At 40.8% G+C, this 25,666-nt stretch overlaps 1 protein-coding gene across 2 annotated transcripts in view; it reads right to left on the reverse strand.

Moving 5' to 3' along the window:
* Positions 1-25,666, reverse strand: part of mlxip (MLX interacting protein) — a 132,917-nt gene that overhangs the window by 82,378 nt on the left and 24,873 nt on the right. For both annotated transcript variants that reach the window (XM_072587443.1, XM_072587444.1), the window contains exons 2-6: positions 6,475-6,581; positions 4,866-4,951; positions 4,428-4,517; positions 4,189-4,230; positions 1,333-1,555 (exon numbers count right to left, since the gene is read on the reverse strand). In XM_072587443.1, coding sequence (XP_072443544.1) covers positions 1,333-1,555; positions 4,189-4,230; positions 4,428-4,517; positions 4,866-4,951; positions 6,475-6,581 — 548 coding nt within the window. The remainder of the gene's footprint in view (positions 1-1,332; positions 1,556-4,188; positions 4,231-4,427; positions 4,518-4,865; positions 4,952-6,474; positions 6,582-25,666) is intronic.

The raw sequence follows: 25,666 nt of genomic DNA on the forward strand, positions 1-25,666 counted from the left end.
CCTTGCTACCCTATCACTGTAACCTTGCATTTCCCATTATTAATCCACCTAGCCTGCACATCCCTGGACACTATGGACAATTTAGCATTGTAAATCCATTTAATCAGCACATCTTTGGACTGTGGGAGGAAACTGGAGCAGACAAAGGAAACCCACATAAACACGGAAAGAATGTGCAAACTCCACAAAGATAATCGCTCAAGGCCGGAATTAAACCCAGGTCCTGGTGCTGTGAGGCATCAGTGCTAACTACTAAGCTACCATGTCGTCCCAATGTCAACATTGACAACTCCCAGGGCAACCTCTTCCTGAATGTATACAACTGTATGCCAGCTCTGTTGAGTCTGTCCTGCTGATAGGACAGGATATATCCAGGGATGGTGATGGTGGTGTCTGGGACATGGTCTGCAAGGTGTTGATTCTGAGAGTATGACTATGTCAGCCTGTTGCTTGACTTGTCTGTGAGACAGCTCTCGCAATTTTGGCACTAGCACCTGGATACTAGTTAGGAAGACATTGCAGGGTCGACAGGGCTATTTCTGCCATTGTCTTTTCCAGTGCCTAGCTGAGGTCGATACCATCCAGATCTGTTGATTCGTCCAGATTCATTTCTTTGTGAAGGTATCATAGTGATTGATACAACTACTTGACTCGATAGACCATTTCAGAGGGCAGTTGAGAGTCAACCACATTGCTGTGACTCTGGAGTCACATGTATGCCAAACCAAGCAATGATGCCAGATTTCCTTCCCTGAAGCACATTAGTGAACAAAATGGGTTTCTCCGACAATCGAAAATGGTTTCATGGTCATCAGTGATTCTTAACATGAATTCATATTTGACAATCTGCCATGGTGGGATTTGAGCATGGGTCCCTAAAACATTAGCTGCGTTTCTGGATTAAAAGTCTAGCCATAATACCACTGAGCTATTGCCTCCACTATTGTAGTAGCAAGTTCCTGATAAAGAATCTGATGTTTCAATTAGATTTTCTTTCAGCTTGTGCTTGTTCTATCTAAATCTGCCAAAACCAAGTAATGTCTCTGTGCATTACCTGTGAAAGTCGTCACCATGCACATGAAAGTGAGAAATTTACATGCAGTAAATTAAAGCAGGTAAGATAGCACAATCTCAAGTAATTTGTTTTAAACAAAGTTTAGTTAATCTAAAACAAATAAAATTCCCTGCTGATTGCAAACAGATATATGTATCACAGGATTTTTTTCCCTCAAGAAGGAAAACATCTAAAGAAAATCAGCAACACTTGTAAAGTGTAACACTTTTGAAAAAGGTTTATAATGTAACAAAACATGCCTAGTAAGTGTCACTAACCAATCTCCCTTGGGTTGGGCCAGGCAACTGGATGGTGTGAGGACAAAGTTGAAAAAAGTGTGTCAGAGAATTCAGACATTAACATGTCCATATCCAAGAGCTGGTCCTCCTCCATGGGGACAGGTGTATCACTTCCTTTCCTTTTTGCACGCCATGCTGCCAAGTCATCATCTTGAAATGGAATATAACAGGCTTCGGGGCAGCCATCGTCAAATCCAGAAAGCTGTATACCATTTTCCAATATTACAGAAAGGATGGTTAGTGTAACTTAAAAAAAATGCTTCAAATGCTTCAACATTGATGGGAATGTTCTTTCAACTCGGTCTATCAATCAAATACTTTTCACTCAACAAATGTTAAGAAACAGACAGCATTGCCAGCAGTAATTGAAATTCTGAACTTGATATTTTAAAAAATTCTCATTACCAACTCAAACAAAAAAACAGCTTTCACCCGAAAAGAGGAAAAGCTCAGCTGAGATTCCCAGACACCACGAAGGCTATCCTTGGCTAGACTACTGAGAATTAACTAAATTAAACATGCCCTCCAATCACTAGCACATTGCCTTCTACGGAAAGGTTAACAAAAAATCGAATGGTTTGCTGGTTTTGAACAAATTATGCAGTCCTGCATATGTTCTTTTTTTTAAAATACTGATTAAAAAATCAGAAACATTCTAATGCAGCCATTACATTTTTGGTACATTTTTAAAAACGTAAAAGGACTCAAAAAGAGTAATGTCTCTGAAGTAAACATTAAATTAAATCCCAAGATTAATCATTCATGCTCCGTTTCATTTGAGAACTGAACTCTTAGTTCTTGACTGGCTTAAGAGTTGGAGCATCACACGAGAATGCTTCAATACTTAAGTAGCAGGATAGAATGCCCAGACCCAATGTACAACTGTCATTGTTATTTTTGCAGTGAGAAATACCCTAGTATTGTTTTTGATGTATTACTTTTAAAAGAAACAGATGGATGAAAGGGGAAATTTAGTTTTAACCCCAAAGCAAATTAAATCCAGAGATTCAAATCTTTCGTCCCATTATGTCCTAAAGTAGCTAGGAGCAAATATATTGCAACTTATTAAATTATATTTAATGGAAGACCACACCTGAACATAGGAATTTTACAAGTCAAACATAAATAGATGTTTACAATTGAAAAAAGCACCATAATGGTTTAAGACACTCAAAATGAAGTTTGGAAAGTGACTCCATTTTACATCCAGCAGATGGCAGTATTTAAATACCACAGTCTAACATTCCAGTTTTCAAGAAATGGTCAAAACAGTTTTTACTTTAACATTTTTTAAGGTAGTCAAGCTTCGTAACAAGAGTACTGCAGAGTTGGAGGTGGGCAAGGATAACGAAAGATAAAACTGAGACACAAAGCAGGAAATGGAAGAGCAGTAAGTGAACTTTGTTGACTGCAAAACAGGCAATCTTAAGAAAGCTTATGAAGGCAAGTAACATTTGAGCAAAGCTCAGGGGATTAGAATGAAAGAATTCAAAAGCACAGAACCATGATGGGGAACAAGGAACAAAGGAGGGATAAGGAGCTGTTGAGGACATAAACACAGTCTTCATCAGAAGTTCAGGATAACAATGAAGGGTGCAAGGTTCCCAGAGAGAGAGAGACTGAGACTGAGACTTCAGGTGAAGGCTATAAAATCATCTTGTTGCAGGATCAGAAGCCAAAAATGGGCTTTAAATGGGTGGCCAAATTTATCCATTTGGCAAGAAGAGTCTTGTCCCTACAACCAGTCCATGTTCAAAGAGCTCGCCAAGTGAGAAGTTATGAACCTTCAAGTAACCCTTGCTGCAGCACCTGAACATAGTATGCTAATGCACAGATTTATGCAAACATACAAATCGTACATTTAATAGTTGCTTTCTAGAAGATTCATTAAAAATACATTTGGGCGAGCCTGAAAGTATTAACAATAATCAAATTTTAAATGTGTTATGGACCAGATCAAACCTCCTCAAAATATATTAAGTAGATAGCCTAGATTCTAACCTTTTCTTATTTTAAAGGTTAAGTGTAAGGCGTTGCACTCCAAATGCAATTTGATTAATCAAACTACTCGACTTTAAGCAAAACACAGTTTTTACACTACAGTTAAAATATAGACAAAATAAAAGTAAAAAAGAATTGACTGAACAGCAATTCTATCAAAATGTTTAATGAAATAGCATAAATGTATTAACTAGTTAATAATTAACTAGTCCTATATAGTAACATCCCATAAACACAACCTTGACAAAGGTAAATTCAATAAAATAGGTTGTCTCACATGTAATTCTAGCAGCCGGAAGAAATCCCCAGCTTTTAGCTGTAACAGAGAGAGGAATAAGAGCTTCCTCATCCAGCTTCAAGACCCCTGCTACTGCAGAAAGCTAAAACTAAAAATCCTGGTACTGTGGGAGCTTGACCCCACCCATTCAGGATGCTTCTATTGTTCCAACTTTTAAAACAAACAAGACCTCACAAACGTTTTACTTTATTGGCTTTGAGCAGACTACATTGCATCTCTATCTCAATTTTTCTTCCTAAAGAAAACTAGAACAAAATGCACCTCTTAAAGTCATAGTATCGTCATAAGTGCAAATATGAAAGTGGTCAAAATCACTCACCTCTTAATTTATATGTTCAATGGCAATCTTTAGATTCCATTAAATTATACAAGAACCTTTAGCTATAAAATACATCATTTACTTATAGACAGTGAGCAGAATTGTTATACACTACCAGCAGAACAAAGTCCAATCTTGGTATCAGATCATACCATTGACATATTTTTAAAAAGAGCTCACCTTTAGTGGAATATAGCAATCTTCATTTTAAACTTACTTTAATCAAACTTGAAAGATCTTCATCTTTGTGCTTCTGTAACTGGAAAAGAAAAAGAAGCTAAAAACATATCAAAGAAAAACGGATCACTGTGAAATGTTGGTTGCAGAAACTCTGAGAAATGATCCTTTCATTCTATTTGTAATGAATTTTTAAACTCCCTGAAGAACAAACACATTTTCAAGACACAATGCTAAAGTAAAAAAATTTGCAAAATTATCTCATAGCAAACAACAAACCCTTTTCTTGAAGTATGTGCGCCATTTGTGATATTCTCTTATTACAATCTCAATTCTTCTTTTCCAGAATTTTCCTTCCGTTACAGCTGCCTAAGAAAATAATGAGATTTGTTAAAACTTCACCTTCAGACAGAATTTGATAGATTGTATGATATATCCAAAATTATTGTAAAACATATGCATCCTGCTAACTAAAAAACAAAAACTTGGAAATTAAGGAGATGTTTTGCTTCGCAGTCACAGGCAAGTGAAAAATTCTTGTGATACTAACATACAAAAAAACTTGAAAAGTTATGCAATAAACAAAAGCACACAGAACAAACAAATCATATACAAGAGCGATAACAATCAGCGTTTCAAGGGATAACTGAATTTTTTCCATAAGAGTTATTAGAGTCTCAATTATCTTTGTTGTACAGAACTTTCACATGTACGTACTTCTGGTCGTCGAGGTTCATCAAACTCGATAGTTCCATCCAGGGGAGTAACAAAGTGACAAACTGGATTGTCACGTTTTTCTACATCTAAATGAAAACAAAAGATTGTTACATTGACAATATTACAATACCGGCAATTTTTTTTCAAAGCCAGTCTTGCTGCAGTCACAGAACTTAGTTGCTCTTTTTGGAAGTGGGCGGGGAGGATAGCAGAAGGAATAAACCAGAGCTCAGCAACGTTATGTGGTCTGCAGTGAGGTGGAATGATGATGAGGGGATCACACAAAATAATCAGAGATGAAAAGAAATACATTATTGATAATGATAGGAGGGACTAGATTGGGTTGGGATACCTGGTCAGCATGGACGGGTTGGACCAAAGGGTCTGTTTCCATACTGTACATCTCTATGACTCTAATCAAGTTTAGAAGATAGCCTGAAAGCAACCTTGGATCAACATGCAAAATGGCCACCTGGTTGCTATTTCAGTCAAAAGGTACATGAAGTTTTACCTTAGCTTGCAGTTTTCTGTTGGGATCGCATACAACTTCTCACTCTTCCCAAGGATCTAAGGATTCCAGCATGCAGACTGATGATCCAGGTTGTGAAAAGAATGGTCGCTCAGGTAAAATATCAGAGAGCTTCTAGTGCATATGGTATTGGGTTACTAGTTTAAGCCAAAGTCTTTAGAGATTAGAAACTTTGGAAGCAAATTGGAAGAAGTTATGGAACTTCAAGATTAGGAACCATTTACTCTTATAATGATAAAAATAAATCTACAATTCAGAAATATATGGTCGAAGTCATATCATCTCGACAGGGAGAATACCAGCTTCAACAAGTAAATAACAGTCAACATGGCCATTTATACAGGAAGATTAAGTCATCTGATCACTTTGAAACTTTGAAAAATGTAATAATCTGCATTGTTCTGATACGCTTGGTCTAAAAAGACATATGCAAACAATAACAACAGAATCCTCCATTACAATGTGGTATGGTGACAGGAGGCGGCTATAGGTAACCATTTCTCTCTGAAGAATTCGCTATCTGCAATATGGTTATTCTAATACATGCTTGTGAAAATATTTCAAAAATTAGCTTGCTTCCAGTACTACTTTCCAAAAGTATTCTGTAAACTAACAAATATCTGCCATTTTTTGCTTTTGAGAGTCAATGAACAACAACTTGAGGACCATCATCTATCATTAAAAAAATTGAGAGGGGGAAGAGCAAAGGAAAGAGATTTAAAAAGCCAAGCCTGTATAGATCAGAATACTCCCATTTTAAAAAAGGTCAAGTTCATCTCATCTTAGCGATATTGAACAATGAAAACCTACTTACACACTCTATCATTCTGGTGAATAAAGATAAAGTTGAGTTTAAATTCTTACTTAGCAAAAAAAAACTTACCTGATAGGGCACATATATTGACATTGTACAGAAGGAGATTTGAAATGTAAGAATGGGAACACCGGGCTCGAATACACAACAAACACAAGGTAGGGAAATGAACTAGTACGGGAAACATTTGTATAAGCACACTTCATCAAAAACTATAAGAACAAATTATTAGCTGAGAAAATAGAGCCACATGAGATTTTACTCACATTGCATGTACCACGCCCTCCAGATAGCATTGTTTAGTCGAATTTTGTCTCTCCATAGAAGTTTTAATCCTTTGAAATTTTTCCATTTAGGCGAAACCAATTTTCCACTAAAAACAAATGGATATCAACATGAGTTTCAACAAATTAAATAGATACAAGGTTAGTTGAAAGAATGCAACTAAAATGATTCATTTGTGAAACAGCAGGTAATCTGACAACAAATCTGTGACTAGTTGAATGGACATGTGTGCATTAATTTGGGCTCATGTTACCTTTGCTCATCTTTAACATTTGCAAAATGCTGATTCCATTACGCAAAACACAAATGAAAGGATCTATTCAAAAGCAACAGCTAACCAAAACTGTGAAGTGCAGACGGTATGATGGCACATTATTATGCAAGGTCTGCTGGCCGAAGTGTGGAGGACACATCTGACTGGGTATGTTGGAGCAGCAAGAAGTAAGTATGAAGGATGTAATCAGAAAGGTGGTACATGTGGAGTAAAGTGCAACATTGAAGACATACCTGAAAGTCACATTAGCAACAACATTTAAAGGTTAACTATTGGGAAGTGGTGTATTCTTTCAATGAACACATAGATGAATCTCAACGACCAAAAAAAAGGTACGATTTTGTCAGAGTTGAAAATGCAAAAGAAAACAGGAATCAAACGGTCCACTTTAAATTTTAATAGAGGGGAGTCAAGAGGCTGATGTTTAACCCAGTCACAAAAAGTGGGCTTATCATTTAAATGCTGTAGTGATGCCTAATGCCTCCATTTTAACAATCATTCTATTTTTAATCATAAATGATCAGAGAAATTTGGCAGCCAAAATGGGCAAAAAGGGCTAAATCCATGAGGTAAGTACCCAAATGTTCCCAAACCACCATCAGAAATACCCCCTGCCCCCTCAACACTGCCAGGCTTCTCAGCAGGCACCTCCTACCATAATGAGGAAGCCCACAACTTTTCCCTCACCCTCATGCAGAATGTTGAGGATACAGAGTACGGGGGTTCAGGTCAGAGGATAAGCCAAAATGGAATATGTAAATAGTAACAAGTTTGAAGTGCTACTTTTATCGCAATGCATCAGAGATGCAAGATTTGAAATGCTGTCCCAGTCTTCTATTTTAGCAATGTTATACCTGACAAGGAAACAATGGGATTAATAAAACAAAATTTCACTTAAATAAGTAAATCTTTCAACAATGCTATTAATTTATTTCACACATTTCTTCCATTCTAGTCAGAATAGGCACCCCATCTACAGGCAGTAAATGAACAAAGAAAATATACAGCCCAGGAACTGGCCCTTCGGCCCTCCAAGCCTGAGCCGATCCAAATGTACTGTCTAAAACTATCGGTCAATCCCTAAGCATCTGTATCCCTCTGTTACCCAGCTACTCATGCATCTGTCCAGACGCATCTTAAATGAATCTACCGTGCCTGCCTCTACCACCTCTGCTGGCAATGCATTCCAAACGCCCACCACCCTCTGTGTGAAGTACTTACCACGTGTATCCCCCTTAAACTTTCCACCTCTCAGTTTGAAAGCATGACCTCTCATTATTGAATCCTTCACCCTGGGAAAAAGCTTGTGTCTATCTACCCTGTCTGTACCCTTCATGATTTTGTAAACCTTAATCAGGTTCCCCTCTCAGTCTCCTTTTTTCTAATGAAAATAAACCTAACCTACTCAACCTCTCTTCATAGCTAGCACCTTCCATATCAGGCAACATCCTCGTAAACCTTCTTAGCACCCTCTCCAAAGCTTCCACATCCTTTTGATAATGTGGTGACCAGAACTGTACACAGTATTCTAAATGCAGCCGAACCAATGACTTGCCAGTTCTTATACTCAATACCCCGTCCGATGAAGGCAAGCATACTATAATGCCTTCTTGACCACTCTATTCACCTGTGCAGCAACCTTCAGGGTACAACAGACCTGCACTCCCAGATCTCTCTGCCCATCAACTTTTCCCAAGGCTCTTCCATTCATTGTATAATTCACTGTAGAATTAGACTTGCCTAAATGCATCACCTCACATTTTTCTGGATTGAAAGCCATCTGCCAGTTTTCCGCCCAACTCTCCAGTCTATCTATATCCTCCTGTATTCTCTGACAGTCCCTTATGTTTTCTACCACTCCACCAATCTTTGTGTCATCTGCAAACTTACTGATCATACCAACAGTGCCCACTTCTAGATCATTTATGTGTATTATAAACAACAGTGGCCCCAATACTGATCCCTGTGGAACACCACTGGTCATCTTTCTCCGTTTCAAGAAACTCCCTTCAACTACTAATCTCTGTCTCCTGTTACTCAACCAGTTCTTTATTCATCGAGCTAGAACACCCTGCACACCATGTGACTTCACCTTCTCCATTAGTCTACCATGGGGAACCTTATCAAACACCTTACTAAAGTCCATGTATATGACATCAACAGCCCTTCTTTCATCTATCAACTTGGTCACTTCCTCGAAGAACTGTATTAAGTTGGTAAGGTACGATCTCCCCCGCACAAAACCATGTTGCCCATCACAGATAAGCTCATTCTTTTCTAAATATAAATAGATCCTATCTCTCAGTACCCGCTCCAGCAACTTCCCCATAACCGAAATTAGGCTGACCGGTCTGTAGTTACCCGGAATATCCCTACTACCCTTCTTGTACAGGGAGACAACATGAGCAACCTTCTAGTCCTCCGGCACCTCGCTTGTATTTAAGGATGCCACAAAGATATCTGTCAGGGCCCCAGCTATTTCCTCTCTTGCCTCCCTCAGCAACCTGGGATAGATCCCATCCAGTTCTGGGGATTTGTCCACCTTAATAGCCTCTAGCACACCCAACACATCTTTCCTACTTATGCCAACGTGATCCAGACTAATCAAAGTTCTATCTCTAATCTCAACATTCATCATGTTCCTCTCCTCAGTGAACACTGATGCAAAGTAATCATTCAGAATCTCACCCATTCTCTCAGGTTCGGCACACAGCCTTCCTTCGTTATCTTTTAGTGGACCAATCCTTTCTCTAGTTACCCGCTTGCTTCTTATAGAAGAATAAAATGCTTTGGAATTTTCCTTAATTCTACTCGCTAAAGCTATTTCATGACCCCTTTTAGCCCGCTTGATTCATTGTTTAAGACTTGCCCTACTCTTCAGATATTCCTCCAGGGCCCGTTCTGTCCTCAGCTGCCTAGACCTTATGTACACTTCCCTTTTCCTCTTGGCTAGTCGTACAATTTCTCCTGTCATCCACGAATCTTGCCCTTCCTATCCTTTGCCTTCACAGGACATGCCAATCCTGCACTATCTTTCAAAGCCTCCCACATATCAAACGTGGACTTCCCTTTAAATAGCTGTGTCCAATCCACATTTCTGAGCTCCAGCCTAATTTTGATATAATTGGCCTTGGCCCAGTTTAGCACTCTTCCCTTAGGACCACTCTCTTCGAGTCTTGTAAAACTTACAGAATTGTGGTCACTGTACCCAAAGAAATCCCCCTCTGCAACTTCTACTACTTGTCCTGGCTTGTTCCCCAGAGCCAGGTCCAACATGGCCCCTTCCCTCATCGGACTATTGACATACTGCTCTCGAAAACTCTCCTCGACGCTTCATACAAATTCTACCCCATCCAGATCTCTGACGCTAAGTGTATCCCAGTCAATGTTGGGAAAATTAAAATCTCCCATCACCTCTACCCTATTGCCTCTACATCTATTCATAATCTGTTTACCTATTTGTTCTGCTACCTCACATTCACTGTTGGGAGGTCTGTATTACAGCCCCAACAATGTAACTGCACCCTTCTTATTTCTCAGCTCCACCCATAATGCCTCACTACCCAAGACCTCCTTTAGATCAGCCATGATATCGTCCCTGACCAGCAATGCAACTCCACCCCCTCTTTTACTTCCCTCCCTGTCCTGTCCGAAACATCTATATCCTGGAACATTCAGTTGCCAGTCATCATGCCCTTCCTTCAACCAAGTCTCTGTGATGGCAAAAATGTCATAGTCCCAGGCACCAATCCAAGCCCTAAGTTCATCTACCTTGGGAAGTATGAAATTTATATTTTAACCTGTACTGCCAGCTAGTTCACATTTTGCGACTCAGTCTAATAAGTCTGCATATCTACTACAATCTTACCAAAAGTTCCAATGACAAAACAGGATTATATAACATGTATATCCAGGGATTAATCTTGCGGCTACTTCATTACCTCAATACCAATGGATTCCAGCAATGGGGTTGTTTGCATGCATTGGCCCCTCACCTTTACATGCATATACATTTTGCTCACATAATTCTTTATCTCTACCCTTGTGAGTGGAAGCTTAGGGACGATTAAGTGATTGCAGTACTAGAGATTGCTTTAATCAAATTAATGGAAATTGGCTAATGGGATTATAAATTAGTTTAAGGGTGAGAAGCGGATGGCACTAACAAATAGGAAAGGGTGTGCCTTTGGGCAATGACAACTCAATTCTGTTGCAAATACTGTTATTCACAGAACTCAAACAATTTGCAAGGCAATATTTACTTATATTACCAATAAACTTGATGACACCAAGCCGACAGACAGGGTGTCAAATGTAAGAGTACATAAAGTGAAAATGACAATTTAGACAAATTGTATGGAATATTAATTGGGAATACAAAGTTATGCTTTATCAAAGACCTTTCCCCCACAAAATTCAGTGCCACAAGCTAAGTGTGGGTAACTAGGAATCTGGATTTTTGATAAGTACATTAAAATTGACTGATACACACAGTTGTTGGGCCGATGATCTCAAAACTAATTTATACAGGATCCACATACTTACTTCAACCATTTTGCACACTTGTTGGCAAGTTAAGAAGCAGAGCCTGTGATTGTTTTTGATTGGTGCATGGGTTTTGCTTCCTGTTTACCATGTGAAACATTAAGTAATGTAGTTGAAACGCTCATTGCTAGCTCGCCCATGGATCAGGTAGTAATCTAGAGATTATTACCTTGGAAGTTTTGCGTTTAAAATTTAGGTCTTACAGCAAAATCCCCTTTCTACCCCTACCAATGTCACTGGTACCAATGTGAATGATGACAATTGGATCCCTCGCTTCCCTCTCCAAATTCTTCTTGGAGAGGCCTTCGCCCATCAATCCTATAATGCCAAAAGTATTCTATCTACTAGTCACACTTTCCCACACTATGCCCTTCAACTGAGGGAGATCAGCTGTTTCCTATTCACCTGGTTCGTGCCCCTCAATCTTGTACATCTCTTCTAGGTTACCCTCAAACTTCCCTGCTCCAAAGAAAGCAACCAGAGCTTACCCAGCCTCTCTTCATAGCTGAAATGCTTCATCCCAGGCAACATCCTGATAAATCTCTTTTACACCTCCTTCAATGCAATCACATCCTTCCTATACTGTGGTGACCAGAACCTCTCACAATACTCTAACCAAAGTTCTACACAGCCCAATATAACATTAGATTAGATTAGATTACTTACAGTGTGGAAACAGGCCCTTCGGCCCAACAAGTCCACACCGACCCGCAACCCACCCATACCCCTATATTTACCCCTTACCTAACACTACGGGCAATTTAGCATGGCTAATTCACCTAACCTGCACATCTTTTGGACTGTGGGAGGAAACCGGAGCACCCAGAGGAAACCCACGCAGACATGGGGAGAATGTGCAAACTCCACACAGTCAGTCGCCTGAGGCGGGAATTGAACCCGGGTCTCTGGCGCTGTGAGGCAGCAGTGCTAACCACTGTGCCACCGTGCCGCCCACATTCTAGCTCTTATAATCTATCCCATAAGCGATAAAGATATGCATCCCGTTTGCCTTAACCACCCTATTACTCTAGGCAGAAGTGGATACTACAGACGCTGGAGATCAGAGTCAAGATTAGAGTGGCGCTGGAAAAGCACAGCAAGTCAGGCAGCAGGAAAAATCGATGCTTCGGGCAAAAGCCCTTGATTTTTCCTGCCCCTCGGATGATGCCTGACTTGTTGTGCTTTTCCAGCACCACTCTAATCTTAAAACCTTATTACCCTGTCCTACCACCTTAAAGCTCCCCAAAATCCCTCTGTTGCTCTGTAGCTATTCATCGACTATTCCCTCGTCTTGTTCCTTCTTCCAAAGTACATCACTTCTCCTTCAGAGAAGCAGGAATAGCAGTACTGAATGCAGGCATAAGTTAATGATTAAACTGGATACTGTCTTAGTCAGATAGCATCATGTGAACTAGAGGTTGACAATAAATATATTTAAAATCCATGCCAAACCTACCTTGCCAAACTTAACTCAAAACAAGCTACATGAATCTCATTGCTATCCTGCAAAACATTTAACTCTAAACATGCCTCCCATATCTTTTTAGTGCAGGGGAAGGTTAAAGGACATTTATTGTTGCATCAAATGAGAACTGAATTCACCACTGAAACAGTTTTTCCCCAAAACTTGCCACTAAGCCACATGGGAAAACAAACAGTTTATGCTACAGCCACTATGACAAACATTGCATCTTCTCCTATGCCTAATACACTGATGTGTTAAGAAAATGTAAACTTTTTCATCAGTTAGTTATTTCTTACTGTTCATTGAATTTGAAGATTAAGAATCAATCATTTATGAGAACAGATTCAAGAGTTTGGGTCTGTTCTTGGAAAGAAGGCTAAGAGAAGATCTGATATAAATTTTCAAAGTTCATTATGGATACAATAGATAGTGAGAAAGTGTTCCCACTTGTAAAAGAATCAGGAATGAAACGGAACAGGTTTAAACGATTTGCAAATGTAGCAAATTTGACATGGAAAAGCAGTTTCAAACGATGAGTTGTTTGGGCCTGAATTGCACAGCTTGGACGCATGCTGGAAGCAGAGTCATTTCAAACATTCACCTCAGACATTAGATGAACACTCGAACACAAATAATGTGCAAGGATACTGCGTAAATTAGGTGAATGGCGACACATCATAATGCTTTCTGGAGAGCCAGTGCAGACATGATGGTGCAAATTGCCTTCTTCAGTGCCGGAACAACTCTGATTCTGTAAACAAGGGTTTACTATAATCTACAGTAAGTGTATTGAAGTTACAATTTCAAGCAATCAAAGGTGTGCTTAAACTAACTGCAGGATATTTTACATAGCTAATAACAGAAGCCTTAACACTCTGGTGGCTGTCTGCCTGAATTTTCATGTGGAGAAAATGAGGACTGCAGATGCTGGAGATCAGAGTCGAGTGTGTGTTGCTGGGAAGCTTCAGCAGGACAGGCAGCATCCGAGGAGCAGGAGAATCGACGTTTTGGGCATAACCCCTTCATCAGAAATAAGGCTTGTGGGTCGGGGGCTGAGAGATAAATGGGAGGGGGAGGGGTGGGGAAGGTAGCTGAGAAAGCGATAGGTGGAAGAAGGTGAGGGAGAAGGTGATAGGTCACAGGGGGAGCAGTGGACAGGTCAGGAGGCTTGGGACTGGGATAACGTGGGGGGAGGGGAAATGAGGAAGATGTTGAAGTCCACATTTATCCCGTCTGTAGGGTCCTAAGGCAGAATATGAGGCATTCTTCCTCCAGGTGTCATATGGTAATGGTTTGGCGGTGGAAGAAGTCCAGGACCTGCACGTCCATGATGGAGTGGGAGGAGGAGTTAAAGTGTTCAGCCATGGGGGCAGTGGGGTTGGTGGGTATGGGTGAGCCAGAGATGTTCTCGGAAATGATCTGCAAACAGGCGTCCTGTCTCCCCGATGTAGAGAACACCTCAACGGATGCAATAGATGACATTGGTAGAGGTACAAGAAAATTTCTGATGAATGTGGAAGGATCTCTTGAGGCCTTGGACAGAGGTGAGGGGAGTAGTGTGAGCGCAGGTTTTGCACTTCCTGCGGTGGCAGGGAAAAGGTGCCAGGAGTGGGGTGTGGGCTGGTGGGGGGTGTGGACCTAACGAGGTAGTCACTGAGGGAATGAACTCTCCGGAACACTGATAGGGGTGGGGAGGGAAATGTAGATGGTGGTAGGGTCTGTTTGGAGGTGGCTGAAAATGACTCATTGTATGTGGAGGTTGGTGAGATGGAAGGTGAGGACTGGGGGCGCGGGTTCTGGGGGACGGGTTCTGTCCTTGTTGCTTTGGGAGAGGTGAGGTTCAAGGGTGGTGGTGCGTGAAGTGGAGATGCGCTGGAGGGCATTGTCAACCATGTGGGAAGGGAAGTTGCGATCTTGGAAGGAGGCCATTTGGGACTTTGAGGTGGAATTGGTCATCCTGGGAACAGATGCGGCAGAGGCGGAGGAATTGGGAATAAGGGGTGGCAGTTTTACAGGAAGTAGGGTGGGAAGACATGTAGTCTAGGTAGATGTGGGAGTCGGTGGGGTTGTAGTAGATGCCTGTGGTTAGTCGGTCGCCAGAGACGGTGATGGAGAGGTCCAGGAAGGGAAGGGAGGTTGCCGAGATGGTCCAGGTGACTTTGAGGTCGAGGTGGAAAGTGTTGGTAAAGTTGATGAACTGTTCTACCTCCTTGTGGGAGCACGAAGTGGCGCCGATACAGTCATCTACGTAGTAGACGAACAGGCGAGGGGTGGTGCCGGTGTAACTACAGAAGATGGACTGTTCCATGTACTCGACAAACAGGCAGGCATAGCTGGGTCCCATGCGGGTGCCAATGGCTACCTCGGTGATTGTAGGAGTGACTGCGTGACTAATGGTGTCTGGGTGCTTCCAGAGGCCAGGAGCAGGTTCTGGAAAGTTTGAGGAAACCCGTGTATTGAGGGAAGTACATGAAAGTATGTTTAACTTGTGTTCGTTTATACCTAATGTAGTGGAGAAAAACCGCTTGTTGAGTGCATGAATCCTTCTGAGGATGTAGAAATGCAGAGGTCCGTTGCAGGTCTGGGAGAGTGTGGCTCTGAGCTGGGGCAGGACTGACTGCAGGTAGAGTAGATGGCAGTGCATGGAGCGGAAAATCCAGGAAGAGAATTGTTGCTGAAGGTTTCAGATTTGTGGTGTGTACTGGGTATCCTGTTCAGGTCTAAACTATGTTGATCTGAACGTGGTTCGCAGTCCACATGGAATCAGACTGTAGGTGACTGTGTAGGCAGGCACTGAGGAAGAAGATGTGGCTGTGGTAGCGAGTCTACCACAGCCACGTTCAGCTTGAGGACGTGGCTGAAGAGCTTCAGGGCAGAGGAGAGGACCTGGGGAGGTACAATGAGAGAGGGACTCACTGAGATCTTTGTAGAGAGAGGAGAACTTCTTCAAGGTAGGCATCCTTGGAAGAGGCTTCGCAGTCAGGTTGAAGTCAGCTCGGAGAAAGTGAGGACTGCAGGTGTCGAAAACCAGAGTCGAGAGTGTGTTTCTGGGAAAGCACAACAGATCAGGCAGCATCCGAGAAGCAGGAGAATCAACGTTTCAGGCATAAACCCTTCATCAGGAATGAGGCTTGTGGCCGAGGGCTGAGAGATAAATGGGAGGGGGTTGGGGTGGGTAGCTGAGAAAGCGATAGGCGGATGAAAGTGAGGGAGAAGGTGATAGGTCAGAGGGGGGACTGATGGACAGGTCAGGAGGGCGGTCCAAGTTGGAGGCTTGGGACTGGGATAATGTAGGGGGAGGGCAAATGAGGAAGATGTGGTTGTAGGGTCCCAAGGCAGAATATGAGGCATCCTTCCTCCAGCTGTCAAGTGGTGACGGTTTGGTGGTGAATTTTCATGTGTGCAATCAGCTGTCCTAGTCTGCTGTCCATTCTTCACCCTCTAATACTTCAGCTTACTTAACACTAAAATATCCTATCCTGCTCCAAGAATGGTTCAGCCATTTTCCTTCCTGATTGGTTTTAGCTTCCCACTGCTTTATGTAAATGTATAATTATTATCCTTGTGCTCAAATTGCTCCAGCCATATATAACATGATCCAACTAATAATAAACATGGTAAATTTATACTGGCCTAACATCCTGCATCACTTTTCTACACCTGTCTGTCGATGTATTTAGTTAAAGGCTTTGAATAAGCTTCTGGTAATGATTCCCAATCATTCAGAGTTATAGAATCATTCAGCACAGAAATAGACCCCTCAGTTCAACTCATACATGCTGACCACGTTTCCCAAACTAAACTATTCCCACTTGCTGCATTTGTCCTATTTTCCTCTCAACCCTTCCTATTCATGTACCTGATCAAATGTCTTTTAAATGCTGTAACTGTACCTGCATCTACCACTTCCTCAGGCAGTTCATCATTCCACATATGAACTACGTGTGAAAATGTTGCCTGCCCCTCGGGTCCCTTTTAATCTTCCTCATCTCATCCTAAAAATATGCCCTCGAGTTTTGAACATCCCCATCCTGGGAAAAGATCTTTGCTATTCACCTTATCTATACCCCTCATGATTTTATGAGTCTACAATGTCACCCTTCAAGCTCCCAGACTCCACGGAAAAATTCCCAGCCATACAGCCTCTCCTTATAATTCAAACCCTGCAGTCCTGGCAACATCCTGTTAAATCTTTTCTGAACCCTCTCCAATTTAATGATACCCTTACTATAGCAGAGCGACCAGAACTGCACAATCTCAACAGGACATCCCAACTCCAATACTCAATGGTCTGAGCAATGAAGGCAGGCATACTAAACACCACCTTAACCAACCCACCTATCCGTGATGCAACTTTCAATGAATTATGTACCTGACCCCCTAGGTCTCTTTATTTGGTAACACTCCCCAGGACACCAAATTTGGTGTCATCTGCAAACTTACTTACTAATTATGCCTCCTAAATTCTCATCCAAATTGTTTATATAATATGACAAACAACACTGGATCCAGCACCAATCCCTGCGGAACACCACCGATCAGAGTCCTTCAGTCCAAAAAAACAACCCTGCAATACTTGTCTCCTAATATCAAGCTAATTTTGTATCCAATTGACAAACTCTCCCTGGGCCCCATATGATCTAACTTTATTAATCAGACCAGCATGCTGAACATTGTCAAAAGTTTCACTAATGTCCATGCCTCTCCAAATTCTCTTAGAACCCCCCCCTCCAACAAGTTACCCAACACTGATGTCAGATTCACCAGTCAATAGTTCCTAGGCTTCTCCTTACAGCCTTTCTTAAATAAAGGCACATGAGCCACTTTCGAGTTCTCCGGCACCTCATCCATAGCCATTGTTGATGCAAATATCTCTGCTAAGAGCCCTGAAATTTCTTCCCTAACTTTCCACAATATCCTGGGATACACTTGATCATGTCCAGGAGATTTATCCATCTTTACGTTTATTTTAAGACCTCTAGAACTTCCTCTTCTATAAGGTGGACTGTTATTAAGACACCAATATTTATTTTACCGAGTTGTCTAGCCTCCATTTCTTTCTCCATGGTAAAAACTGACATGAAGTATTTGTTTAGAAGTAGCCTTTTTCCCTTAATTCCTATCTCCTGATGGCAGCAGCATCTGATTAATATTTTGATTAAGCATGTTAGGTCTTGTTAATGGAATACAACAATATTTAGGATTATGTAAAATGTAAATCCATTGACTTTCCGAAAATAATTACCTCATCATGTTACACGTCAATTTTAATTCAACCCCTTTTTATTCATTTGTTCAGAAATGAGTATTTCACTTCACATTAACTCAGCGCTGATGAAATGATTTATCCCAGCTGTGTTACAAAGAATAACCACTATTCTGAATGATTTCAGGTTGTTGCCATTCCCCAACCTGAAGCAGGAAGAACTCTCAAATTCTTTAACCTTACTTTGGTCTTTATAGTTTAAGAAATCCAAGTAATCCAGGATATGCATCCACTGTCCAAAACTTCACAACTGAATAAGTCCATAACTAAAAGATTCGTTACTAGTTAGAAACTCCTTATTACTCATCCAAATTTGTCTGCTTAATTAGTGTCACCATTTCTGCCTTCTGAATCTTCCATGGCTTGTCCAATACTCTAAATTTCAAACCAGATCATTCCATTTAATTCATTATATAATAGTATTTTAACTCATGGAGAAAATATCACGAATATTTCTTGGGCAGTTATGGGATTCATTCTTCTGTTAAAAAATCCCCAGTTCGCATCATCTGTTGTTACAATTATCAAATGTATCTCTATCCTCAAGTCTTTGATTATATCTGTCCGTTCATATAAATATTTATAACCGATATCTGATCAGTCTCAATTTGTCTCATATTACTACTGAACACTCTTTGTGTTACTGTTGAATATCTCATTTAATCCAGAAAGCCACGAAGAATGAATGCTTCTCAGTAATATTTTTAAGAATTCTGATATCTATTCCGAAAGTGTGTTTCTTTCTGAAAATCTATTCACAATTAATGCCGGAAATCTGTGTTTGACTCACGTTTTGCTTTTTGGGAATACTTTCATACTTCAGTTGCTGTTCCATTAGGCCTGGCTTGTCCTCAATGGTATCCTCCAATTCCATTCATCTATCTCAACTCAACCCTTTAAATGCATCTTTCAATTCCCATTTGTCTCATATACTCATTTAGATTGCTTAAGAAAGCATCCAAGCTAGGTAACTCAACTATTTCCTGTGGCAGTGTGATCCACATTGAGTAAATAAATTGCTTTTTAATTCCCTATTGGACTTATTGTATACTGTAACCTCTCTAGTCCGGAAATCTATTGTTTAGAAACATCAAAAGAATTTTATTGAGCAGACAGAACAAGCAACACGTGAATCCACGGGTGTTATTTTAGTACAGCAATTTGGCATGGTTAGATACATTATTTATTGAAAAGTGAAACAATTTTTATTACTGCTTTATATTTTATCACCATTTTGTGATTCAGGTAAATATTTATATCTATGCTTTTGGGTTCACACTTTATAATTAGGTGTTCTAACAACACTCCGAAATCCAGAAATCACTTGGTTCCAAGCATTCTGGGCTAAAGAGGTAACTTAACTAAGTACCGTAAGTACAATATCTTTACTTATAACACTTAGGTTTGGATTTTCTCACAACTCAAAATACTCTCGCCACATTTACACTGTCCAACCTATTTATAACTTTAAAACCATCATCCAAGTCTTCTCATTTTCTAAGAAAAAGTGCAAATCTGTTCAATTTTTCATAGTAATCTCAGTTCCAGCACCTTCACTGTAAACCTCTTTTCAAAGCTAATTCTAAGGTCCTTTTATACCTTTTCCATAGCAGAGCAGCTATATCTGCTCAGAGTCATGAAGAAGAGATCACATCCAGAATGAGAGACAGCCTGAGCGAGGATATGGTTCAAGGAATTTGGAGGCAGCACGGAAATTTGGTGTAGAGGGAAAGAGGTGCTTTATGCTTCCTTTTTTTTGGCTCATAGTTTGTCGAGTTTTTTTTAAGCAGGATAAATTGAAGCCCAGGATCAGGGGGCCAGTACAAGTGACATTCACAAGAAAACTCAACAGTTCATCAGTTGGTGACAGCTATTAATTTGACAATCACATGTTACTCAGATTGAAGGTAAATATTTACAGATTTAAAAATTCTTACTAATCTAGTTTGTAAAAATCAAATTAAGAACTAAGTAAACAAAATAGTCATGTAGGACCAGACAATGTACTGCAACTGCATGATGGGGAGCTGGTGGACCCCATTACGGTTTTTAGTGATCACATCCATAGCAAGTGTTGGTTGTTTGAGGAATGCCAGCTCGGATTTGATGAGCTGGAGTCAAAGCTTTGATTATGGCAACACATCAGGAAGGAGGAAGAACATTACCTGGACACTGTGTTTCAGGAGGCAGTCACAGCCCACACAGTGGCTTCCACAAATTCGGTCAGTGATCAGGGACAGGAGGGTGCAACAACAAGCAAAGCAAGTAGAGGAATTCAGGGCGCAGTGCTGAAGGAGCCTCAGCTCTAGAGCTCGTCTAACAGGCTCAAGATTCTTGCCCCAATGTGGATGACAGAGCGAGGATGAGCAAACATACTATAACACCATGGTACAGGGAGCCATTCAACAGGGGGGAGAAAAGCGAAATATAGGCGTAATTGGTGATAACATAGTCGAGAGAATGGGTACTGTGGCCAAGATCAAGAGTCCTGAAGGCTGCTTTGCCTGTATAGTGCCCAGGTTCAGGATATTTCATCTGGGCTGCAGAGAAACCTGGAGTGGGAGGAAAAGGATTCAGTTACCGTGGTCCATTTAGGCACCAACGATATAGGTAGAAAGAGATTCTGCTAAGGGAATGAGGAGCCGGGGCTCAATTAGAAAGCAGCACCATTAAGATAATAATTTCTGGATTACCACCTGAACTATGAGTTATTTGACACAGGGTCAACAAGATTATTTGGCTCTAAGACTGAGGTGTGGGAGACTTCATGGGACACTTGCACTAGTATAGAGTCATAGGGTTATAGAGATGTACAGCACGGAAACAGACCCTTCAGTCCAGCTCGTCTGTAGTACTGGAGAAGGAATCATGCTGGGACCAGAGTCTTGGCAGATTGCATAACTAGATCTGTGGACAGAACTTCAGTCTAAATAGTGAGAAGGGGGAGTGTTCAGTTCCATGGAACATTACAGAAAAAATTACAAGTGAGGTCAAAGCAGGGCTTAGCATTAGCCGTTATTAAGTTTTCCAAAACAAGTACTAGGACAAAGTATGGGAAGAGGTCAGGTATCTAACTTCAGGCAAAACAATAAGGGGACAACTATGAGGAGGGGAGTAGTCAACGCAGGACTGAGGGTGTTGTACTTAAATGCATGCAATATATTAAACAAGGTAAATAAGCTTGTAGCGAGATTGAAATGGGTGGATATAATGTTATGGGTATCACAGAGACATGGCTGCGAAGGGATCAAGGATGAGAACTAAATATCCAAAGACAAAAATTTCCAAAGGAAAAGGAGATGGGCAGAGAGGATGAGTTTGCCTTTTAGGAAGAAATGAAATCAAAATCAATAGCAAGGAGTGATGTAAGGTTGGAAGGTATAGAATCTGTATGGGTAGAGTTGAGGAACCACAAAAGGAAAAAAGACCCTGATTGGAATTATGTACAGGCCTCCTAACTGTAGTCAGGATGTAGAGAAGAAATTAAATCAGGAGACAGAAGACGTCTAAGAAAGGCACTATTTCAATATGCAGGTGGACTGGACTGTGGATCTCAAGAAAAACTGAGTTCATGGAATATCTACGAGATGTTTTTTGGAAAGGTGGAGGTAGGGTCTACTAGGGGTCAAACAATTCTGGATTTGGTGATGTGAAGTGAGGCAGACTTAATTAAGGTACTTCAGGTGAAGAAACCCCTTGGGGGCAGTAACTATAATATGATAGAATTCACCCTGCAGTTTGAGAGGGAGAAGCTGGAATCAGATGTAAGAGTATTACAACTGAGTAAAGACATGAAAGAGGAACTGGCCAGAGTTGATTGGAAGCCGAGCAGGAAAGCAGAGGTTTCTGGGGGTAATTCAGTAGGCATAGTAGAAACTTATCACAAGCAAGAAGAAACATAGTAAGGGCAGGATGAGGCAACCAGGGCTGACAAGGAAAGTCAAGGACAACTTCAAAGTAAAATAAGCAGCATACGATGTGGTGAAAATTACTGAGAACCAAAGGATCGAGAAGTCTTTTAAAAAAAAGAATAACTTAAAAACAGAGCAGTGGGGGTTGGAGAGAAGATGAAACGGAGGGTAAACTAGGTAGTAATACAAAAGACAACTGCAAGAGTTATTTTACATATCTGAAAGGTAACAGAGAGACAAGAGTGGACATTCATAGAATCTTTACAGTATGGAAACAGGCCATTCAGCCCAAAAAGTCCACACCAACTCTCTGAACAGCATCCCATCCAGATGCTCCCTGTACCCTATCTCTATAACCTTGCATTTCCTGTGGATAATCCCATATTTTATATACCCCTCAATAATATGGGCAATTTAACATGGCCAATCTACCTAATCTGCACATCCTTGGACTGTGGGAGGAAATTCACACAGACACGGGGATGAATGCGCAAACTCCACACAGTCACCAGAGGGTGGGATTGAGCCTGGGTCCCTGACGTTGAGAGGCAGCAGCGCTAGCCACTGTGCCAACCAGGAGATAATTTCAGTTGAAAGAATGAGGTTAAATTCATTACCTCCTGCTTAGACCAAAGTTGAAATATTGCTGATATGTGTGGCTTTTCTATTCAATGGTGCAAATACCTGAACCACTTGTGGAGTTCAACTTTTGATGTCTTTCCCGTAATAACATTTGCGTGATTGCATCAGGTCAATTGTTCAGTTGTTGGTGGATTCATCAGAATTACTCCCTCATGGAGGAAACCCATGCGGACTCAGGGAGAATATGCAAACTCCACACAGACAGTTGCCTGAGGCTGGAATTGAACACGGATCCCTGATGGTACGAGGCAGCAGTGCTAACCACTGAGCCACCATACCACCCAATGACATAGGACTGCTGGAAGTTAGGCTGGAGTAGAGGTAATGGGGAACAAAAATATGATGGAGGAACTGGATAGGTACTTTGCATCAGTTTTCACAGCAGAAGACACCAACAGCATACCAGAACTTCAGGGGTGAGTGTAGAAACCATCACTAAGGGCCAGCTGCTGAGGAAGCTGAAAGGCCCAAAGGTGGATCAATCACCTGGACCAAATGGACTATACCCCAGAGTCCTGAAGGAGATTGTAGAGGCATTGGTGGCGATCTTTCAGGAATCATTGGAGTCAGGAAGAGTCCCAGAGGTCTGAAAAATGGCTAAAGTAATACCCTTTTTTTAAAAAAAGGAGGGAGACAGAAGACAGGAAACTCTAGGCTGGTTTGCCTGACCTTGCTAATTGGTAAGATTATAGAGTATTATTAAGGATAGGTTGCAGAGTACTGGAACTGCATTGCAAAACAGTGCTGAGTCAGCATGGCTTCATCAAGGGAAGGTCATGCCTGACAAATCTATTTGAATTCTTTGGGTGGTAATGAGCAAGTTAGACAAAGCAGAGTCAGTGGACATAATCTATTTGGATTTCCAGTAGAACTTTGACAGTGTGCTGCACAGGAGGCTGGTAAATAAGAGCCCATGGTGTTAAGGAAGTGGTACTGTTAATTGATTGAGAATTGGCAGACTGGCAGAAGGCAGTCAGGATAAACGGACCTCTTTCAAGATGGCAGACAGTGACAAGTGGAGTTTCATCGAGATCAGTGTTGGGACAACTATTCACATTGAACACTGACAATCTGGATGAAGGAACTGAGAGCATTGTTGCTACATTTGCAGATGACAAAAAGACAGGTGGAGGGACAGGTAGTGTTGAGGAAGGAGGGAGGTTGCAAAAGGACACGGACAGGCTAAGAGAGTGGCAGATGTAGGAAAGTATGATGTTATGCACTTAACTTGGAAGAATTGAGTATTTTCAAAACAGAGAAAAATCTCAGGAATGTGAAGTACAGAGAGACTTGGGAGTCCTAATTCAAGATTCACTTTCAGGTAATATGCAAGTTCATATGGTAGTTAGGAAGGCAAATGCAATGCTAGCATGTACTGCTGAGGCTGTATAAGGCTCTGGTCAGACCTCATTTGGAATACTGACAGAGTTTTGGGTTCCCTATCCAAAGAAGGATGTACTGTTGTTGGAGCAGATCCAGAGACATTTACAAGATAGATCCTAGGAATGAAGGCTTTGTCGTATGAGGTGCAGCTGACAGATTTGGTGATGTGAAATGGGTCTATACGCAATGGAGTTGAGAAGGATAAGGGAGGATCTTACATAAAACTGTCATGGACCAGACCAAACCCGTCAAAATATAGTAAAAGATAGCTTAGAGCCTAATTTTTTTTTAATTTAAAAGGCAAGTGCCAGAATGCTGTGGAGGCTAAGTTATTGAGGGTATTTTAAGAGAGAGAGATAGTTAGGTTCTTGAGTAGTAAAAAGAATCACGGGTTAAGGGGAGAAGGCAGGAGAACTGGTTTGAGAAACACATCAGCCATGATCAAATAGTGGAGCAGATGCAATGGGTCGAATTCTGCTGCTATGTCTTATTGTCTTAAACTTCACTTTTTAAAATTCTCTACTCAAGAAATAATTCCAATGCTTGGCTAGCATCGTTCGTTGCTTTGCTGATTTGCAATGCTGTTTTTACCAACTTATGCAGCTATTCCATTTAACTTCTTATTTTCTGAAGCTTAGGAAATATTTCTGTTTCTCCTTCATATATGCTAAAGTACGTTTACGACATAAAATATCTAGTCTGCAAAATTTATAGTATTTTCTTGTATTATGTTTCATACTTTCTCAGTGAGAGATACACCCAGTTGCATATCAACTGTAAATGTTTATATCAAATTACTTGTCACACCATCCTTGGTAAAAATAGACACCTCCTTTTGACATTTTCTGGAACAGCTTGGATATGGCAACAGGCTCATGCTCAGCTTCCGAGTGAAAGAAATTTACCATTGTTGTATATGGCAGTCAGTAAGTCTAACATGTTCAACTGCTGGCAACCATAAATGAACAAGTTTGTTTACATGTCCCCAATAGAGAGCAGCTCGATTATGACAACATTTTGCATCTCCTGCCTCAATTAAAGAAGCAAATTGTACATTAAATTGCAAACTGGTATATGCACACAGATACATGAAATTTGCAGACTGGGTTACTCATTAGCTTCTTCTATAATCATAACCAAAATATTTGTTCCCAATACCATCAAAATGCAAAAATAGTTTTTCTTTCAGCATCACCAAACAAAATTATAATTTAACAAGACTGAAAATAACTTGTCACTTCTTCCTTGCTACACACCTTCAATTAACCTCTCTTGTTTTTAGCTCTCTGTGTTTGGGTAATGGTGACTGATCATGTTTGCCCTTTTGTCAGATTTCCACTTTTAAACAAATAAATTACATGACACCGAAGGAATCTTTCCCCTATCTTCATTATATGTATGAATGGACTCAGTATCTTAACAACTCCAATCACATACATCTCCTCATCACCTCAATTATTTTACATTGCTGCCTTCTGGCCAGCACTAAACTTTCTAAAGCTTCATGCTTGGTGCTTCACAATTCATCTTGCTTTGCTCTCATTTAGCAATTAAAGCAAAGCTTAAGTAAACTAAACAGCATTCCAGCAATGTTTTTAAATACTAAATTGAAGGTGAGCAACCTTACTTGTGGACAGTTTTGTAGACTGTTGGATTGATTGAAAGGAACAGAAAGTACATCTAATCT

This window comes from Chiloscyllium punctatum, chromosome 17 (genome assembly GCF_047496795.1).
Source record: "Chiloscyllium punctatum isolate Juve2018m chromosome 17, sChiPun1.3, whole genome shotgun sequence".
Classification (NCBI taxonomy): domain Eukaryota; kingdom Metazoa; phylum Chordata; class Chondrichthyes; order Orectolobiformes; family Hemiscylliidae; genus Chiloscyllium; species Chiloscyllium punctatum.